Below are 15916 nucleotides of genomic sequence, written 5' to 3'. Positions count from 1 at the left end.
ATTCTAAGTGATTCAAGATAATTGTGGGACTCTCATCCAAGCCTATTGGCCTTTGAAAAAAGAAACAGGATGTACATTTATTAACTAAATAAAATTTCATTTTAATTGAAATCTATATATATAAAAGTGAAATACCACTCACGTATCATCACAAAATCTCCAGAAACGTAAAGCCTACAAACTTGAAATTTAGCACGTATGTTCCGCTTGGTTTCTAGGTGCTCACTAAGAAAGGATTTTTAGAACCTGACCATCAGAGCATTAGTATTTCATATAGTATTATTAACATGTTCTGAGGCTAAGGAGTTCTACTTTCTCTCCCCACCTGAAAGAAATCTGTTCCAAATGCAAAACACAAGCAGAGGAGAGGAATTTCAGTTTTAGTTTCGCAGCACCAAGCAGTTTTAGTACAGAGCAGTTGAACTAAGCCATGCCCAGGCTCCTTGCTGACTCCTTCTTGCTGTTTCGGTTTCCAAACAGCCCTCAACTGTCTCACACACTGACAGGACGCTAGCCAGATAAATATAGATGAATGCTGGTAGGCAGAAGCAGAATTTTCTCCCCTTATTTTCCTCCCCAAAAACTAAGCCCAAGCCAGCGAAGCACAGGTATCGAGCTAGTATTTTAATAAACATAAAAATTAAAATTATCACAAACTTTCTCTGGAAATATAGACAGAATTAATACCTAACAATAAATAGCATTTAGAACTAACTTGAAATATATTTCAGCTCGTAGCTATTTTAAGAGATGTGAAATATCTCTTGCTTATGGATCAGCCCAATATTCCAAGTTCGGCATTAGAGTTATACAAGAAAAAGGGGATATTTGCTAAGGTATGTACTTTTTAAAATCTGTAATTATTCATATTTAGCTTACATTACTTAAATTCTTTTCCTTCCTTTCTTACTAATACAAATGAAATGGAAATGTTTATATTAGCCTTTCTCAATCTTGGTGTCCTCCAAATTGGAGGGTTTAATGTCCCAGTATTTTCAGTGCTAAAAATGCTGATTAGGAAATGGAATCTGGAATCTTAAATTTACATGGAATCTAAAGGATAGAGAAAATTGGTTTACATGCTGGTTAATGTGGTATTCAAATGCATTACTTTGGGCTGAGAAAACTTTCCTTCACTATTGTGGCATAGGTCAGGGATGGAGAACGTCTGGCATGTGGATCCACTTCAGTCGAAGGCTGGCTGGATCAAACTATGTCCATGTCTATGTCCAAATTCAGGGAAGTTTATCCCTATAGCTATTCAAATTAATTACTTTGGGCTGAGAAAATTTTCCTTCACAATTATGGCATAGGTCAGGTCATGCTCATAAGTTATTCCTGCAGTATTTCTGAAACAACATGAATAGAATTGAATCTGTTCTAACCACATCATGCCTTTATCCTCAAAGGAAAGATGAGAGGAAAAGCTGACTATTGAAACTATTCTGGTAAATTGGAATATACCTTAATGGCAAGAGCCATGTGCCAAGTGAAACTTTTTCATTTCTTTTGTCATGAGAAAAACAACTAATGTAATATTGCTAGATTGATAAAATTTCTCTCTGACATCAATTGAATTTTGGGTGAAACTAGGGATTCCTTCAGCTCTGAAACGGAAACTAGCTCTGTCATGAATATTTAATTTTCTAAAATGCATTGTTACTATAAAAGGGATATGCAAATGTTATAATCCCTTATCTCTGTTTTCCTATTTCCATCAATATGTGTTCCTTTTTGTCTTGTTTGCTGTAAACTTTATCTAATAGGAAATTGTTTGAAAAAATACTGGGTAATTATTGTTATGCATATAATGATACTAATTTTAATTATATATATAATTAAAGCTGAAATAGTTAAATGGTTAGAAACAAACTTAGTCTTCAGCAATGGGAGGAAATACTGCAAAAATGAAGTAGCAATTCAATAGTGTAAGTGACACCTCCTTCAAAAGCCTTTTATCAGACATGTCTATGGAGATTCTCAGTCATCCAGGTCATGGTTGTCCCAAAACTGCTTTTTTCAAGGCAACTGGACTCTTGAAAAAAGCATCTTTTGGATTTTTATCAGACAGAAATTGGTATAGCCTTTATGGGAGACATTTAAAATTTCTGCATTTTCTCTTTCTCTGTAAACAGTATACAGGAAATCTTGAACTTGTAGTCCAATGGTACAACAAAGTTAAACAGACTGTTTTAGAGGTAGAATACCCTCTGGTTGAAAAAGAGCTGATAGCTGCTGATAACCTGCTAAAAGAAGCAGAAGAAAAACTTACCTGGCAGAAAGAAAATTGCTGGGAATATATTGAGTGTATAAAAGCCAAAGTTCATGATTTGGAACATAGACTTCAAAAGTCAAAGGACAATATTAAGACTATCCAACAAATTATGAATTATTGGATGGAGCAGCCTTTCTTTTCTAGAAAAGATAACAGAAAAGAAGCTTTGTTAAATCTAGAAGACAAAGAAGACAAAGTTGCTAAAAAATTCATATCATTCCAAGAAGATGGTTGCAGGATGCATAAACTTGTAGAGGTAATATCTAATGAAAATTTTCATGAGAAGATAATTGATTTGATTTCTGCAAACCATTTATACACATGTTTTTGCTAATGTATAAATCTATTCAAATACGACTATCAATTCAGATTGAAAAAAGTTACTTCATTTTTCATGTCATTTAATACATAAGCAGTTATCAATGGGATTTACTAGTAACGATTGAGAATTATCTAGTTAATTAACTTTTTCAGTGGAAATTGTGACAATGGTAGACTTAAACTACCTATTTTTGGGTGTGTATTTTAGGAAAACTTAAAGCTCTTTAAAGCTGACCCGGATTCAGATTCTTGGAAGATTTACCTGGAGTTTGTTGATGACATCATTGCTGATGGCTTTTTTAATGCCATAATGTATAATTTAAACTTCTTTTTGGAAAACACAGAGCAAGTTTTAAAGCCAGCACCATTATTTCAAGTTCAGATGATCCTAAGTGCTGTAGAAATTGAATTTAGACCTTCACTGGACAAAGAAGCTGGTGATGGCTTTTATGATTTAATAGATGATCTTTTAAGCAATATTTTCAAAATATCTGCTCAGGTGAAAAGAATGGCATCACACCTTGAAATACAGCATTACCAGGTAATATATATTTATTAAAATTAAGATAAAGTCCAAGATTGTATATATTCCACATGTACTTCAAGAAAGGACTAATCATATTAAGTATGGGATATAATTTTTACTCTCCTTTTTTGTTTAAGAATGATATGGGTGAGATATCAGAGCTATACAGTACCAGGGAAAAACTTATGAACAGAGTGGCAGATGTTACTACTGAAGCCATGAACTTCAAAAACTCCCTCGACTGTTACGCATATCTCTGGGTAGATGACAGATCAGAATTTATGAAACAATTTCTCTTCTATGGACATGTATGGACTGAAGAAAGAGAGATAATTACAGATGTTGACACATCTGATCAACACCCAACTGCTGAGCTGTTTAAAGAACAGGCAAGAATCGGACATTTTTGCCTCAATTGATATTTGGAATCTTTACTCTGTACTCTCCAATATGAAATTAAGCTCTTGCTTATTTCTAATATTTATGTATTGTAGATTGACATATATGAGAATCTTTACATTCAGATGAGCAAATTTGAAGATTTCAGAATTTTTGAAGGCTGGCTTAAAGTGGACTTGAAACCTTTCAAACATAGTTTGCTAAATGTTATTAAGAAATGGAGCTGGATGTTCAAAGAATACCTTGTGAAATTTGTCACTGATAGGTAAAATATGTTTTGGTAAAGTTATTCTATTTAGAGGCTGGGGTGGCACGTGTTGGAGCATGTAAGTGAAAAGTTAACTTGTTAAATTCAAGGGAAAATAGAGATGTAAGTTCCAATTCTAGTTTCATCCTTGTGAACCTTTTAAGCTTGGGCTGTTTAACAGGATTGCTCAAAGCCTTGCATAGGTACTCCTTGTTTAGTAACTGCCTCATTTACTAACTGTTCACATGATGAAAAAGTGACTTTAAGAACAATTATCACATGTACTAACTTTGCAGTTCTGTAAAGCAAAAAAAACAAAAACAAAGCTGAACTAAGATTATAAACTCAGTCCCTTAGTGACCACTTCACTTAGCAACTAAGTTGCCAGTTCCAATTGTGGTCACCGAATGAAGACTACCTTTTTCTAAATCTTTTCAGGACTTGCCATTATATGATAATTTTAATGTAATAGGAGAAAATATTAAATAAAAATTAATTAAAATCAATTAAAAATTAAATAAAAGAGAATAATTTGGCTAACTATTCAAAAATAATTAAATTTTCTGGGTCCCATATATTTCTTTTCCCACACCAGCCATTTTAAAAATATAGAAGAAGATATATTCTCCAACTTGTGGTATAATAGGATACATCCCAAGGTGTAATAATGTTTATAACCTTAAGCTTGGGTGTCAAACTCTCTGCGTTACGTTGCAGTTACATGAGGTTTTGCAATGTTTTCCCCGTTCATGGAGCTGGGATGGGCGTGGTCTGCATGTGATGCATCCAGCCCATGTGCTGCCAGTTTGACATTTTGTGCAAGTGCAATTTACTCTTGAAGATTCAAAGCCAGCTAGGTGAGTTTGGATTAGCTCTTTGCTCTCCACCCTAGGAAGAAATGGTAATGTCAAATTATTTCCAAACATGCTGCCAAGAAAGCAGACTTGATCTTTTGAGACAAAAGTGACTCAAAGGCACCCCCAAAATTTTTCTGCTTACAAGCAATTAACCAAAATAGTTGAAAAGACATGCATATGTGGAAAAAAAACCAACTACTGCAAATTTATCTCTTTCTTTTCTTCTTATAGCCTAGCTGACCTAGAAGAGTTCATTAAAATGACAAACTTTGGACTCCAAAAACAGTTGTCAGAAATAGACTATAATGGACTCATAGACATTATGTTTCACCTCTTGGCTGTCAGGGATAGACAGTCAGCTACTGATGGCCTTTTTGAACCTCTAAAGGATACCATTGTACTCTTGGAAAACTATGGGCAGAAGATGCCAGATCATATTTACGTTCAAGTAGAGGTATCCTGAAATTTCTATTTTTGATTCCAATTAAAAGCTTTATATTTCTTTGAACCAAATGTTCAGTCTTCCAAAATATTACTGAGATGCAGAAAAAAGATCTTATTGAATTGTACTTTTAATATTATTTAATTGCCAAGATGGTCATATAGAAATATCACATACCAATAGATGAGAGTATTTTTTTGACATTTTAAAGGATTGTTTTTATTTTTTAAGAAGTAGCGTATTACCTTTTCACAATTTTTCATTTTCTTCTCCTGGAAACCATATTAATTTTTACTTCTGTTTGTTGTTGTTTCCATTCAAATTTAGAGGTTCAGGAAAATACGCAAGCCACAATATGTGATCACATTTTCCATCATTTAATTTCTAATATATTGTGTAGTCTCCTTTTCTTTCAGTGTAAGTGAGGGGAAGATTAGCATTATTTGTCAGTTATCCCCTCTTCCTATATTGAAGGTGTTGTGACTTGTTTTTAAATGAATTTTCAAAACAAGTGAAGAATTAACATTAATTGTAGTTGAGTTTGAGCCAGGCAGTTTTATATGCTTTATGTACCTGTCATCTTGATATTTATGGCAAAGTACCCCAGCTTGTGGGAACAGCCTGTGAGTATCCCCCATGCAGTTGGCAGAATGTGAAAAGGGAATCTAACTAAGCTGTCTTTATATGGTTTGTTCTTTGATCTTTTAGGAACTGCCTGAAAAATGGAATGCCACCAAAAAACTTGCTGTGTCTGTAAAGCACGAAGTGGTTCCTTTTTTGACTTCTGAGGTCACTATTCTCAGAAAAAAATGTGCTGCTTTTGATGTAAGCTGAAATTATTTTTAAAGCAACACCCACAGACATACTTTTATGAGGATGAGATTGTTGACATAAATTTATTGCTTTCTTTCAACAGGGAAAGCAGATAGGATTCAGAGAAAGATTTAGAGCAGATGCTCCTTTTCATTTTGATGCCCAAAACCCATATGCACTTCTTGATAAGGTAATGGAGAAATATTAAAGGTGCATGTGATGCTGATAATCTCTCATTACAAAATGGAGATTTCGATTTACATATTGTGCAATTTCTACAGAACATTATTTTTTTTCTGTTGAGCTTGATAAGTGCTATATTATATAAATTGGGCAGCTTAAAATGTGTGTGATTGTTTCCCTGAAGGTACTCTAAAAAGAGGACAGTATGACTGTATTTTTTAAAAAATGCTTCCTTTTCTGAAAAACTGTTTGTGATTTCTGTACATGGTTTATAAAGTATTAGCTGAAAGTTATGTTAAATTGAACATAATTTTCTAACTGACCAATTGGATCTTCAATTTTTAATCATAAATCAAAGCAGCTTCTCTTAATCTAATGCAGATATGTTGAAAAACACCTCCCAGAAATCTTAAAGCTATTTTGCAACAGACCTGGATGGCATCAGTAGGCAAAAGATGCTTAGATAGTCTTATGTAAAATAATAATAATTTTTTCATTCTAGTTAAGTGAATAACTTAATAAAAATAGTGATTTTAACTATAATTTAAATGTATATCTTCAGCTACACTATATGTACAAATGCTAGGGTGCATTGATATATGGCTACATCTGTTTAATTCTAAAGAGGTAGAAATTTAAATGAAGGAAATTTGGTGTTTCGGTGAATTTGATCCATGCAGCTGAATATTTTGCTTATAAATGAATCTTGTTTGTCTTTTGGAACTAAAATAAAATGAAATATGGACTACTTAAAAGTAATACCCATAGAATATCTATACTATGTAATTCCTTTGCCTTCAGAATATACTGCTTTGAATTACAAATAGAATATTCTAATATTTTCCCCTGTACAGGCAAATCAGGAACTAGAAAGAATGGAAGAAGAAATGTTGCACCTACATGAAACTGCCAACCTTTTTGAAGTGACTATTCCAGAGTATAAACAAATAAAAGAATGTCGCAAAGAAATAAAGTTGCTGAAAGGAGTGTGGGATATTAATATTTATGTCACAGTAAGAATACATTAAGAAAATTATTTAATTCTCCAAAAGCAGTGTAAACTAGCTATTTATTATTATGTTATTATTATAATGCTTTGAAACACTTTGACAATTTAGAGGCCAATATGAATAGTGAAGTGTAAATATCAAACTGTCATTTTAGAATCAGAATTTAGAGGGTTTTTTTAAAAAGAACTTGTTCTTAGACTGAGTTGATAAACTGAAAAATACACTTTAAAAAAGTAATTTAATTTCAAAGTTAAAAAAAAAAACCATGAATGTAATTTTTATATAATAAAAAGATTTGGGGGAAAAATGAAAAATTAGTGGGAAAGACCAGGAACTAATAATGAAAAAGAAATAATAATACTTTCAAGCAAGAACTGGTGGGACCATAAAATAGAAAAAGTCATAGAAAATGAAGAAGTTAAATTGCTATTCAAATAGGCAGGCACCTGCCACATAATACCCTGGACTTAACAATTGTTGTTAAAAAAGACAAAATGTCTGGATAATGAATGTGGCAGTGCCTGGAAGCAGCAGAAGAGAAGAGAAAGAACCGGAACAGATAACAAAATACGAATATGTACAAATAGAAATAGAACAACTGTGCAAAGGCAAGCAAGGATAGTACCAATAGATACCTTGTTTTGCAATCCCAAAACAATCAGATCACCACTAGAACATCATTGGCATTGACAAATTCCCCATCAGTCAATTGTAATAGGCGGCTTTACCAGGAACAGCTTCCATCCTGCAACGATATCTGTAACACCATCACACATCCAGATCTGCCTATCTCAGATCCTTGGTAAGTTCTCTAAAGGGAGACAAAAATGCCAAACTCTGTCTGAACATCTGGCTGACTGTGCAATTTATGATTAGTATTATTAGTATTAGTATTATTAGTATTAGTATTATTATAATACACTTTTATTTATTCAACATGAAACTCCGTCAACTGAACATTTAAAAATGTATCACAAATATCATTGACTGGCTCTGATGGTTGATACGGATTGCTGCCAGTATCCTAGGTATCAACTAAGAATTATTACTGTTGTTGTTATTCATCGCATAGTCAACCAGATGTTCAGATTATTGTTGTTGTTATTGATTTAATCTTCAGTTCAATTCAGTGTCTGGGAGTGGTAAAGAATTGTTCTTGTTCTTGCTGTACTGTGAATTTGGAATCTACGTCAGAAATGCATGTAGCCCAACATTATGTGGTATTCTAATCAGATGTATTAAGAAAGCAGAATATGGGGATGACAATCCTCTTCCAGTGTGGCTTCCTAGAAACTGATGTTTAAATATTTGTGATCTTGAGAGTAAAGTGTGGGCCTCAAGATCAATAGCCATTGGTAGTTTAGTTTAGTTTATTTGATTTGTCAATTACTTATAAGATAATAGGTATAAATATATACATAGTTATGAATGCATGAAATGGGTACATATAAGAAAAATAAAAGAAAGAATAGGACAGGGATGATAGGCATGTTGGTGCACTTATGCACGCCCCCTACAGACCTCTTAGGAAAGGGGTGAGATCAATAGTAGACAGTCTAAGGTTAAAGTTTTTGGGGTTTGGGGAAGAAACCACAGAGTCAGGTAGAGTATTCCAGACATTAACCACTCTGTTGCTGAAGTCATATTTCCTGCAATCAAGTTTGGTGCAGATAACCTTGAGTTTGTATCTATTGTGTGCTCTTGTGTTGTTATGGTTGAAGCTGAAGTATTCATTGACAGGTAAGTCATTGCAATGTATGATTTTATATACCATACTTAGATCAGACCGAAGATGGCGTAATTCAAGGTTTTCTAGGTCTAGAATTTCAAGTATGGTGGCATAAGGTATTCTACAACGAGTAGAGGAGTGGAGAATTCTTCTTGTGAAATATTTCTGGACTTTTTCAACTGTGCTAATATCAGATACGTAATGTGGGTCTAGACTGATGAGCTGTATTCGAGTATTGGTCAAGCAAATGTTTTGTATGCTCTAGTAGTGTGATATTACCAGAGAAAAAGCTACGTAGGATTAGGTTAACAACTCTTAATGCCTTTTTGGTTATGTAGTTACAGTGGGCTCTAGCACTTAGATCATTAGAGATGAGTATTCCAAGGTCCTTTACAGAGCTTGGATCATCAACAAGGTCTTGACTATTCAGCTTGTATTTTATTTTCTGATTATTTTTTTTGCCAATATGTAAGACAGAGCATTTATTGAGATTTGAAGTTGCCATTTGTTTGACCATTCTGATACATAGTCAAGATCTTTTTGAAGGGTAGCAGTATTGTCTGTGGTATTGAACAGCTTTACATCATCAGCGAAGAGAACACAGTTGCTCTTAATATGATCACAGAGGTCATTTATGTAGAGTATGAAGAGAGTTGGTTCTAGAACACTGCCTTGGGGGACACCACTATTGACAGGTACAGAATTTGATAGGACGCTCCCAATTTTGACCAGTTGTCTGTTTGACAGGGATACTTCTATCCAGTTATGCAGTTGTCCAGAGATACCATAAGATTTTAGTTTTAGTAGTAGTTTGTTGTGTACTACTGAATCAAAGGCTTTACAGAAGTCTATGTAGATTGCGCCTATTGTTTTTGCCCTGCTCAAGTTGTGTAGTCCATATGTTTTTGCAGTGTAAGAGTTGCAGATTACAGGATGGTTTTTTTCTGAAACCAAATTGTTTATTAGAGAGTAGGTTGTTTGTCTCTAAGTGGAGGATAATGGATTGGTTAATAATTGATTCCATGACTTTACAGGTGACGCAGCATAAAGAGATTGGTTTGTAATTTTCAACTAGGCTGGGGTCTCCCTTTTTGAAGATGGGAATGACCGTGGTTTGTGACCATAGGTTAGGCAAGGAGCTGGTCCTGAAAGATTTTTCAAAGATTATGCTTAGAAGTTCTGCTATGGCAGTGGATAGCTTTTTAAAGAAGTAGGCACATATTCTGTCCAGTCCAATAGATAGAGATGATTTTAGATTGCGTAGTGCTTTTCCAACATTGTCTTCTGTAAAATTGATATGTATTAGATCATTGTAGTTGTCTGTGGTTCGCTAGGAAATACTAGGCATGATCCATTGCTGTTTACAAATACTGAGCCAAAGAATGTGTTAAAGATGTTGGCTTTAATGGTGTCGTTGTTGCAGTCTTTACCATTAGGTCCTTTCAGGGGTGGAATGGACCTTGAGTCTTTTAGTTTGTTGTTTACAAAATTGTAAAAAAGCACAGGTGGAATTGGTGCTTAGAAGGTTTTCATCTTTTTTAATGTGATAATTGGTGCATTCAGTCTTTATCTGGTGGCATAAATTTTTGTATCGACTTTTGAAGTTGGCAATGTGACCAGATTTGTTTTTCCGCCAAAGTAATTTCTTTTTGGATTGAAGGTTCCTTATTGTTATGGGTAATCTGTTTTTTGTTTTGTTTTGGGAGTTGTTATTGGTACATATAGTTTGATGACTCTTTTAACTTCAAGTAAAAATATGTTGTAATGGTCTTCAACAGTACTGCATCCAGTGAATACAGATTGCCAATCAAGGGATGAGACATCGTTGTCTATAAGATCATAGTTGCCTTTTTTGAAGTTATAATTGGGGATTACATCATTGTGATGATACTTGTGTGGATGTATGTTGAGACAAAAGTCAATCATGTTGTGGTCACTGTTGGAAAAGGGTTCTTTTATTTGTATTCTGTAAATTAAATTCAAACTATTGCAGAAGATGAGATCGAGGCAGTTGTTAAGTCTAGTATTGTTGGTTACTAGTTGTTCCAGTCCCAGATTTGTAACAGCATTGTAGAAGGTTGCATGTATGGGTTCAGTTGTACATTCGTTAAGGGTCCAGTTAATATGAGGTAGATTGAAGTCACTAAGAAAGATAAAAGCGTGTGGGCAAGATGTTGCCCATGTTAGTAGTGAATTTAGCTTGTTTACATGTTCGATGTCATAATCAGGTGCTCTGTAACATAGTAAGAATCGAAATGTGATATTTAAGGATATTTCACAGATGATGGTCTCAGGAAGAGCAAGCTTCTGGGTAATTTGGATGTTTTTTAGATGTAAGACTTTTTATAGAAGATAGCAACACCACCTCCTCTACAAATTTCATGATCTGATCAGTAAACATGATAATCTCTTACTGTGGTAATGGAGTCAGGGAGAGATGTGTTGAGCCATGTTTCACAGACAAATATGATGTCGAATTTAGCCATATTTAGTAAGAGGAGAAATTCAGGTATTTTATTCACATGGCTTCTTGCATTGAGTAGCTTGCATTTAAGGCCAGCTGTAGTTGGAATTGAGGTAGTTAGGGGCATGTGTGCCTAGTCTTGGGTGATGGTGGATTGGTTGAAGTAGGCTTGTGGTTGAAGGTTAAAGCTGAGTTGCGGATTGTGTGACTTACTTTTGATACAGTCAGCACGGTAGTCAATGTACAGATCCTTTTCTCCATTGTCTAGATGTTTTTTGAGTTCTGTGCAGAGTACACGGGAACGGGCACATTGCTGTATGGTTAGGTCAGGGCAAGAACAGAGGTTCTTATGGTTGGTGCTGCTTTTGGCAAGTGAATTTATGGTATAAATTAATTTATGTTTGCTTGATTCATTTTTGCAAATGACCCTGCAGAAGCGTGGGGCCACAGAGCCGTCTCTGTTTTTGAACTCTGGGCCAATGCGGGAAACCCCGATGTGGGAAATGTCAAGTATTTCATCAGGGGAGATGGTTGATGCTTGATAATCACTGATGATTAACATCAGATGATTAACATTGCGGACAGTTGTGATGTCATCATTGTCATTGATGTCCTCTAGACCAGTGATCCCCAACCTTTTTGATGCCGCGGCCCGGTACCGGCATCAGCTGGGCGCCGCGGCCCGGTACCAGCATCAACTGGGCGCTGCCATCTTTTTGACGAAAAAGTGCTTCCGGTGACCTCACCGGAAGCACTTTTCATAAAAAGAGCGGCGCTAAGCGCTCCGGTGAGCTTTTCGGGTGAAATGGCTTTCTACCCGGAAAAGCTCACCGAAGCGCTGAGCGGCGCTCATCTTTTTGATGAAAAGTGCTTCCGGTGAGCTTTCTACCGGAAAAGCTCACCGGAAGCACTTTTTACCAAAAGATGGCGGTGCCCAGCAACCAGCGGCCCGGTAAGACTTGTTCCGCGGACCGGCACCGGTCCGCGGACCGGCGGTTGGGGACCCCTGCTCTAGACCAAATAAGATGGCTTTTGGACATTTCCGTTTGCGCTCAACAGCTTCTCTGATGAGGATTGGGATATTTTTTGTCTGATTTATGTTTTTTTATGGATTGGGTTGTGGATTGGGTTGTGGTTGTTGGGTAGAGATTTGGTTTGTAGCTATTGGATGTTCAGATTTTTGCGTTGTGTCTTTTTTTTTCAAGGTTGAATACACTAATTGTTAATCAATTAATTACACTAATCATTAATCACATTCAATTAAATTCACAATCAATAATTTTATTAATCAATTAAATTACATAAATCTTGATCTTTTAATCAGTCCTTTTCTCTGTAAATTATCTAAATGGGTAGCCAACAAATGCATGTAGCAACCTCTATAGTTTAAGAATTCCATTAAACGCTTTATTAGTCCTAAATTTCCCCACATTCTGGTTTTAGTGGATGATCTTAATTCTGGGAGAAGAAAAAAAATTCCTCCCTTTGACTCTGTTTTCCTTACCCTGTTTAATACTTCTATCATATTTTCTTTTACTAGTCTTCAAAAGCTGCAAATTCGGAAATGTAGGAAAATTCTAGCCCCTCCCCCCATTATTTGAATGGGGTTTTTTGCATTTCCCCCCTAATTTGATAATATTGTCTAATGTGTGGTTATAATTTTTTCAAAATGTAACTATATAATGGATTTTTGAATTGAGTATTTAAAAAAGGAACAACTAGCAATTCAGTCAGCATTTTCACTGAATTATAGAAGATACCTCCAAAACATTTTGGGGCTAATCACTTCCAATTTAGACCTGACCAATAAACCACAACTACTACCACCACTGTTCTCTTTCTCTTTTTCCTCCTTCCTTTTCCTTTTTACCACTCCAAATAATTTGGCATTAATCTATCTCAATGCTCATTCCTAACTTCATGGATAAGCAAGTTAAAAACATTGTTCCCAATACAAATCAGTGAAGTACTCCATTTTTAAAAAAATGTCAGTGTATTCCTTTTCTTGTTCTTTAACTCACTTATCAGTACCTCCTTTTTGACCCTTATAAGGATCATTGAATATTAAGCTTGTTCAAGACCTTGCATGTTGTTGCAGAATACTCAGTATTGATATTACTTAGCTTTGGAGGGGTGCTGCAGATGCAAAGAGATCAAGGAAACTATGGAACAGAACAGAACAGAATAGAATAGAATAGAATTCTTTATTGGCCAAGTGTGATTAGACACACAAGGAATTTGTTTCTGGTGCATAAGCTCTCAATGCACATACAACAATAGTGATAAGCAACAAAGTTATAGTCATAAGATAAGGAGATAGGTAAGAGGGAAGATGAGAATAATGATGGTAATACTGCCTTTTTAGATAGTTTGACAGTGTTGTGAGAATTAGTTGTTTAGCAAAGTGATCACATTGGGGGAAAAACTGTCCTTGTGTCTAGCTGTTCTGATGTGCAGTGCCCTATAGTGTCATTTTGAGAGAAGAAGTTGAAACTGTTTATATCCAGGATGTGAGGGGTCTTTAGATCTTTTCACAGCTCTCTTTCTGGCTTGTGCAGTATACAGGTCCTATATGCTAGCAATTTGCCATCATGGAAGCAAATAAGACAATTTAACATCGCTATTCTTCAATAGCCAACAGCATAGCCAACTGCATGGATATGAAAGTATTTTAATCTTTGTCAAATGTGTCTGACATTTCAATGTTTCTCTTGTTTCAGAGCAGCATTGACAACTGGACCAAAAGGCATTGGAGAGAGATTAGTATGGAACAGATGGAGGTTGAACTCAGAAGATTTGCAAAAGCAAGTACTATAACTATTATTATCCTTCCTCCATTTATTCTATTGCTTTGTCTACTGTTCTCATATGTGATTAACTTCTGTTTCTCTTGTAAACAAATTTTGGATTTTTCTCCATTCTTGCCAAATTTTCATACAAGATTACCAAATCTGTGAAAAATTTGGCATTCTTCATAAACATTTGCAGGATTTTATTTTGAAAAATGGGAAAGCTTGGTTTGTACTTATACTAACCAAGCATGTACTATGATGCCAAACATTTGCAAAATTTTCTTACAGGTTGTTATCATTCACGCATTCAGCAATCATTTAAATTTACAAGGCAACTGAATGAGTGATATCTATAACCGGTTGCCCAAGTTCTGGCTCTTATGGTCCTATGGTCATGTGATGGTAATCTGGGTGATGGGCAACTGGTCTGGATTTCTGATTGCTGCTGTATCTTGTGGTCATGTGTGATTAGGATTTGTGACCTACCCTGCTGCCCCCCAAGCAAAGTCAATGGTCATATCTGATTCTCACTATGCTGATTCGCTTAAGTATGGTAATTGGGGATTGCCAGAAATTCTATCACTAAGTGGCAGGGCCACATGGATGCCACATTTTTCAACTACTTCACTTAGTGATGGAAATTTTAGTCCCAACATTAATGGAAATTTTAATCCAATTATCATTGAGTGAGACCACAATATAATTGGATTAACGGGTGCTAAATGACACAAAGTATTTTATGATGCTTTCTCTTAGGAGATATGGTCCCTGGATAAAGAGGTTCGTTCCTGGAATGTATATACAAGCCTAGAATTAACTATTAAGAACCTTTTGACATCACTGAGAGTTGTAATAGAATTGCAGAATCCAGCAATTCGAGATCGACACTGGTATCAGCTCATGGAGACCATAGGCGTAAGTATTTTTCTAATTTCTTTGTAAAAATTCCTAGATCTATGATCATGCCTTTTATATGAATAAATTGAAAAAAATCATTTTTTATTTCTTGAAACTATTGATTTTTTTAAAAAAAGTTCTTTAATGTTATAATTTATGTTAATACTTGTGTGCCTTCTCTCTCATAGCAGACACCCTCTAGATTGAGTTTCCTCCCAGGATCTGGATTAGGCCTGAGCATTTTATAGACCTTGGGTTACACCTGGCCCTTTGGCTGTCCTGTCCAGCCCATACGAGGTCAATAAGAAATTAGAAATAAAATGAAAATTAGTTTACACCATACATATAATAAAACTGCATTTTATGTATTTTATTTTGAAGGTGTCTAGTATTGTGTTTTTTTTCAATTTACATATGTGCGTGTGTGCATGCTTATGCACCTTTACTGGTCTATTGGTTCAACCCTCTACAACAATCACAGTTTCTCATGTGACTCCTTAGAATAATTAATTGCCTACCCCTGATCTTGGTGATTTCCATCCTACTTGTGTTTCAGAGGGCTTTGAAGACCTAGCTGTTTATATAGGGTACATGTAGCCTCTTCCAAACATATTATACTATATTATATTGTTGCCCGGTTTTGGTATTTCTGCTTTCCAGATTATCTTCTTTTATGCTGCCATTATTGTTTTATAGTTCTCTTATTTTCTTTTAAAGATTCCAGAATTGTTTGGAGTTGGGCAGTGTGCAGTTAAATGAAAAAATAAAATAAAATACCACAGCTTAGGAAAGAATCTTTGTAATTCAACCTGAAATGCTGTTAGTAATTGCTCCTTTGCAAATTCTACAGAAACAATCGAAGGACAAAATGTTATGTTTCTGATTGATTTATTGTAATGGCTTTACTGTCTTTTCTATGTTTGTTTTATTTTTTTCAATGTTAATAAATTTATGAGGGGTC

At 35.0% G+C, this 15916-nt stretch overlaps 1 protein-coding gene across 1 annotated transcript in view; it reads left to right on the top strand.

Annotated features, from left to right (window-relative positions):
* Positions 1 to 15916, top strand: part of DNAH11 (dynein axonemal heavy chain 11) — a 195441-nt gene that overhangs the window by 35980 nt on the left and 143545 nt on the right. Inside the window, exons 13-23 of the mRNA XM_087948111.1 lie at positions 732 to 836; positions 2136 to 2531; positions 2805 to 3137; positions 3260 to 3511; positions 3617 to 3786; positions 4857 to 5079; positions 5776 to 5892; positions 5984 to 6070; positions 6918 to 7076; positions 13987 to 14070; positions 14815 to 14973. Coding sequence (XP_087804237.1) covers positions 732 to 836; positions 2136 to 2531; positions 2805 to 3137; positions 3260 to 3511; positions 3617 to 3786; positions 4857 to 5079; positions 5776 to 5892; positions 5984 to 6070; positions 6918 to 7076; positions 13987 to 14070; positions 14815 to 14973 — 2085 coding nt within the window. The remainder of the gene's footprint in view (positions 1 to 731; positions 837 to 2135; positions 2532 to 2804; positions 3138 to 3259; positions 3512 to 3616; positions 3787 to 4856; positions 5080 to 5775; positions 5893 to 5983; positions 6071 to 6917; positions 7077 to 13986; positions 14071 to 14814; positions 14974 to 15916) is intronic.

This window comes from Notechis scutatus, chromosome Z, assembly GCF_049901735.1.
Source record: "Notechis scutatus isolate UNSWTSFEM ecotype Mainland chromosome Z, rNotScu1.2, whole genome shotgun sequence".
Classification (NCBI taxonomy): domain Eukaryota; kingdom Metazoa; phylum Chordata; class Lepidosauria; order Squamata; family Elapidae; genus Notechis; species Notechis scutatus.
This window is presented reverse-complemented; position numbering and strand designations above follow the sequence as displayed.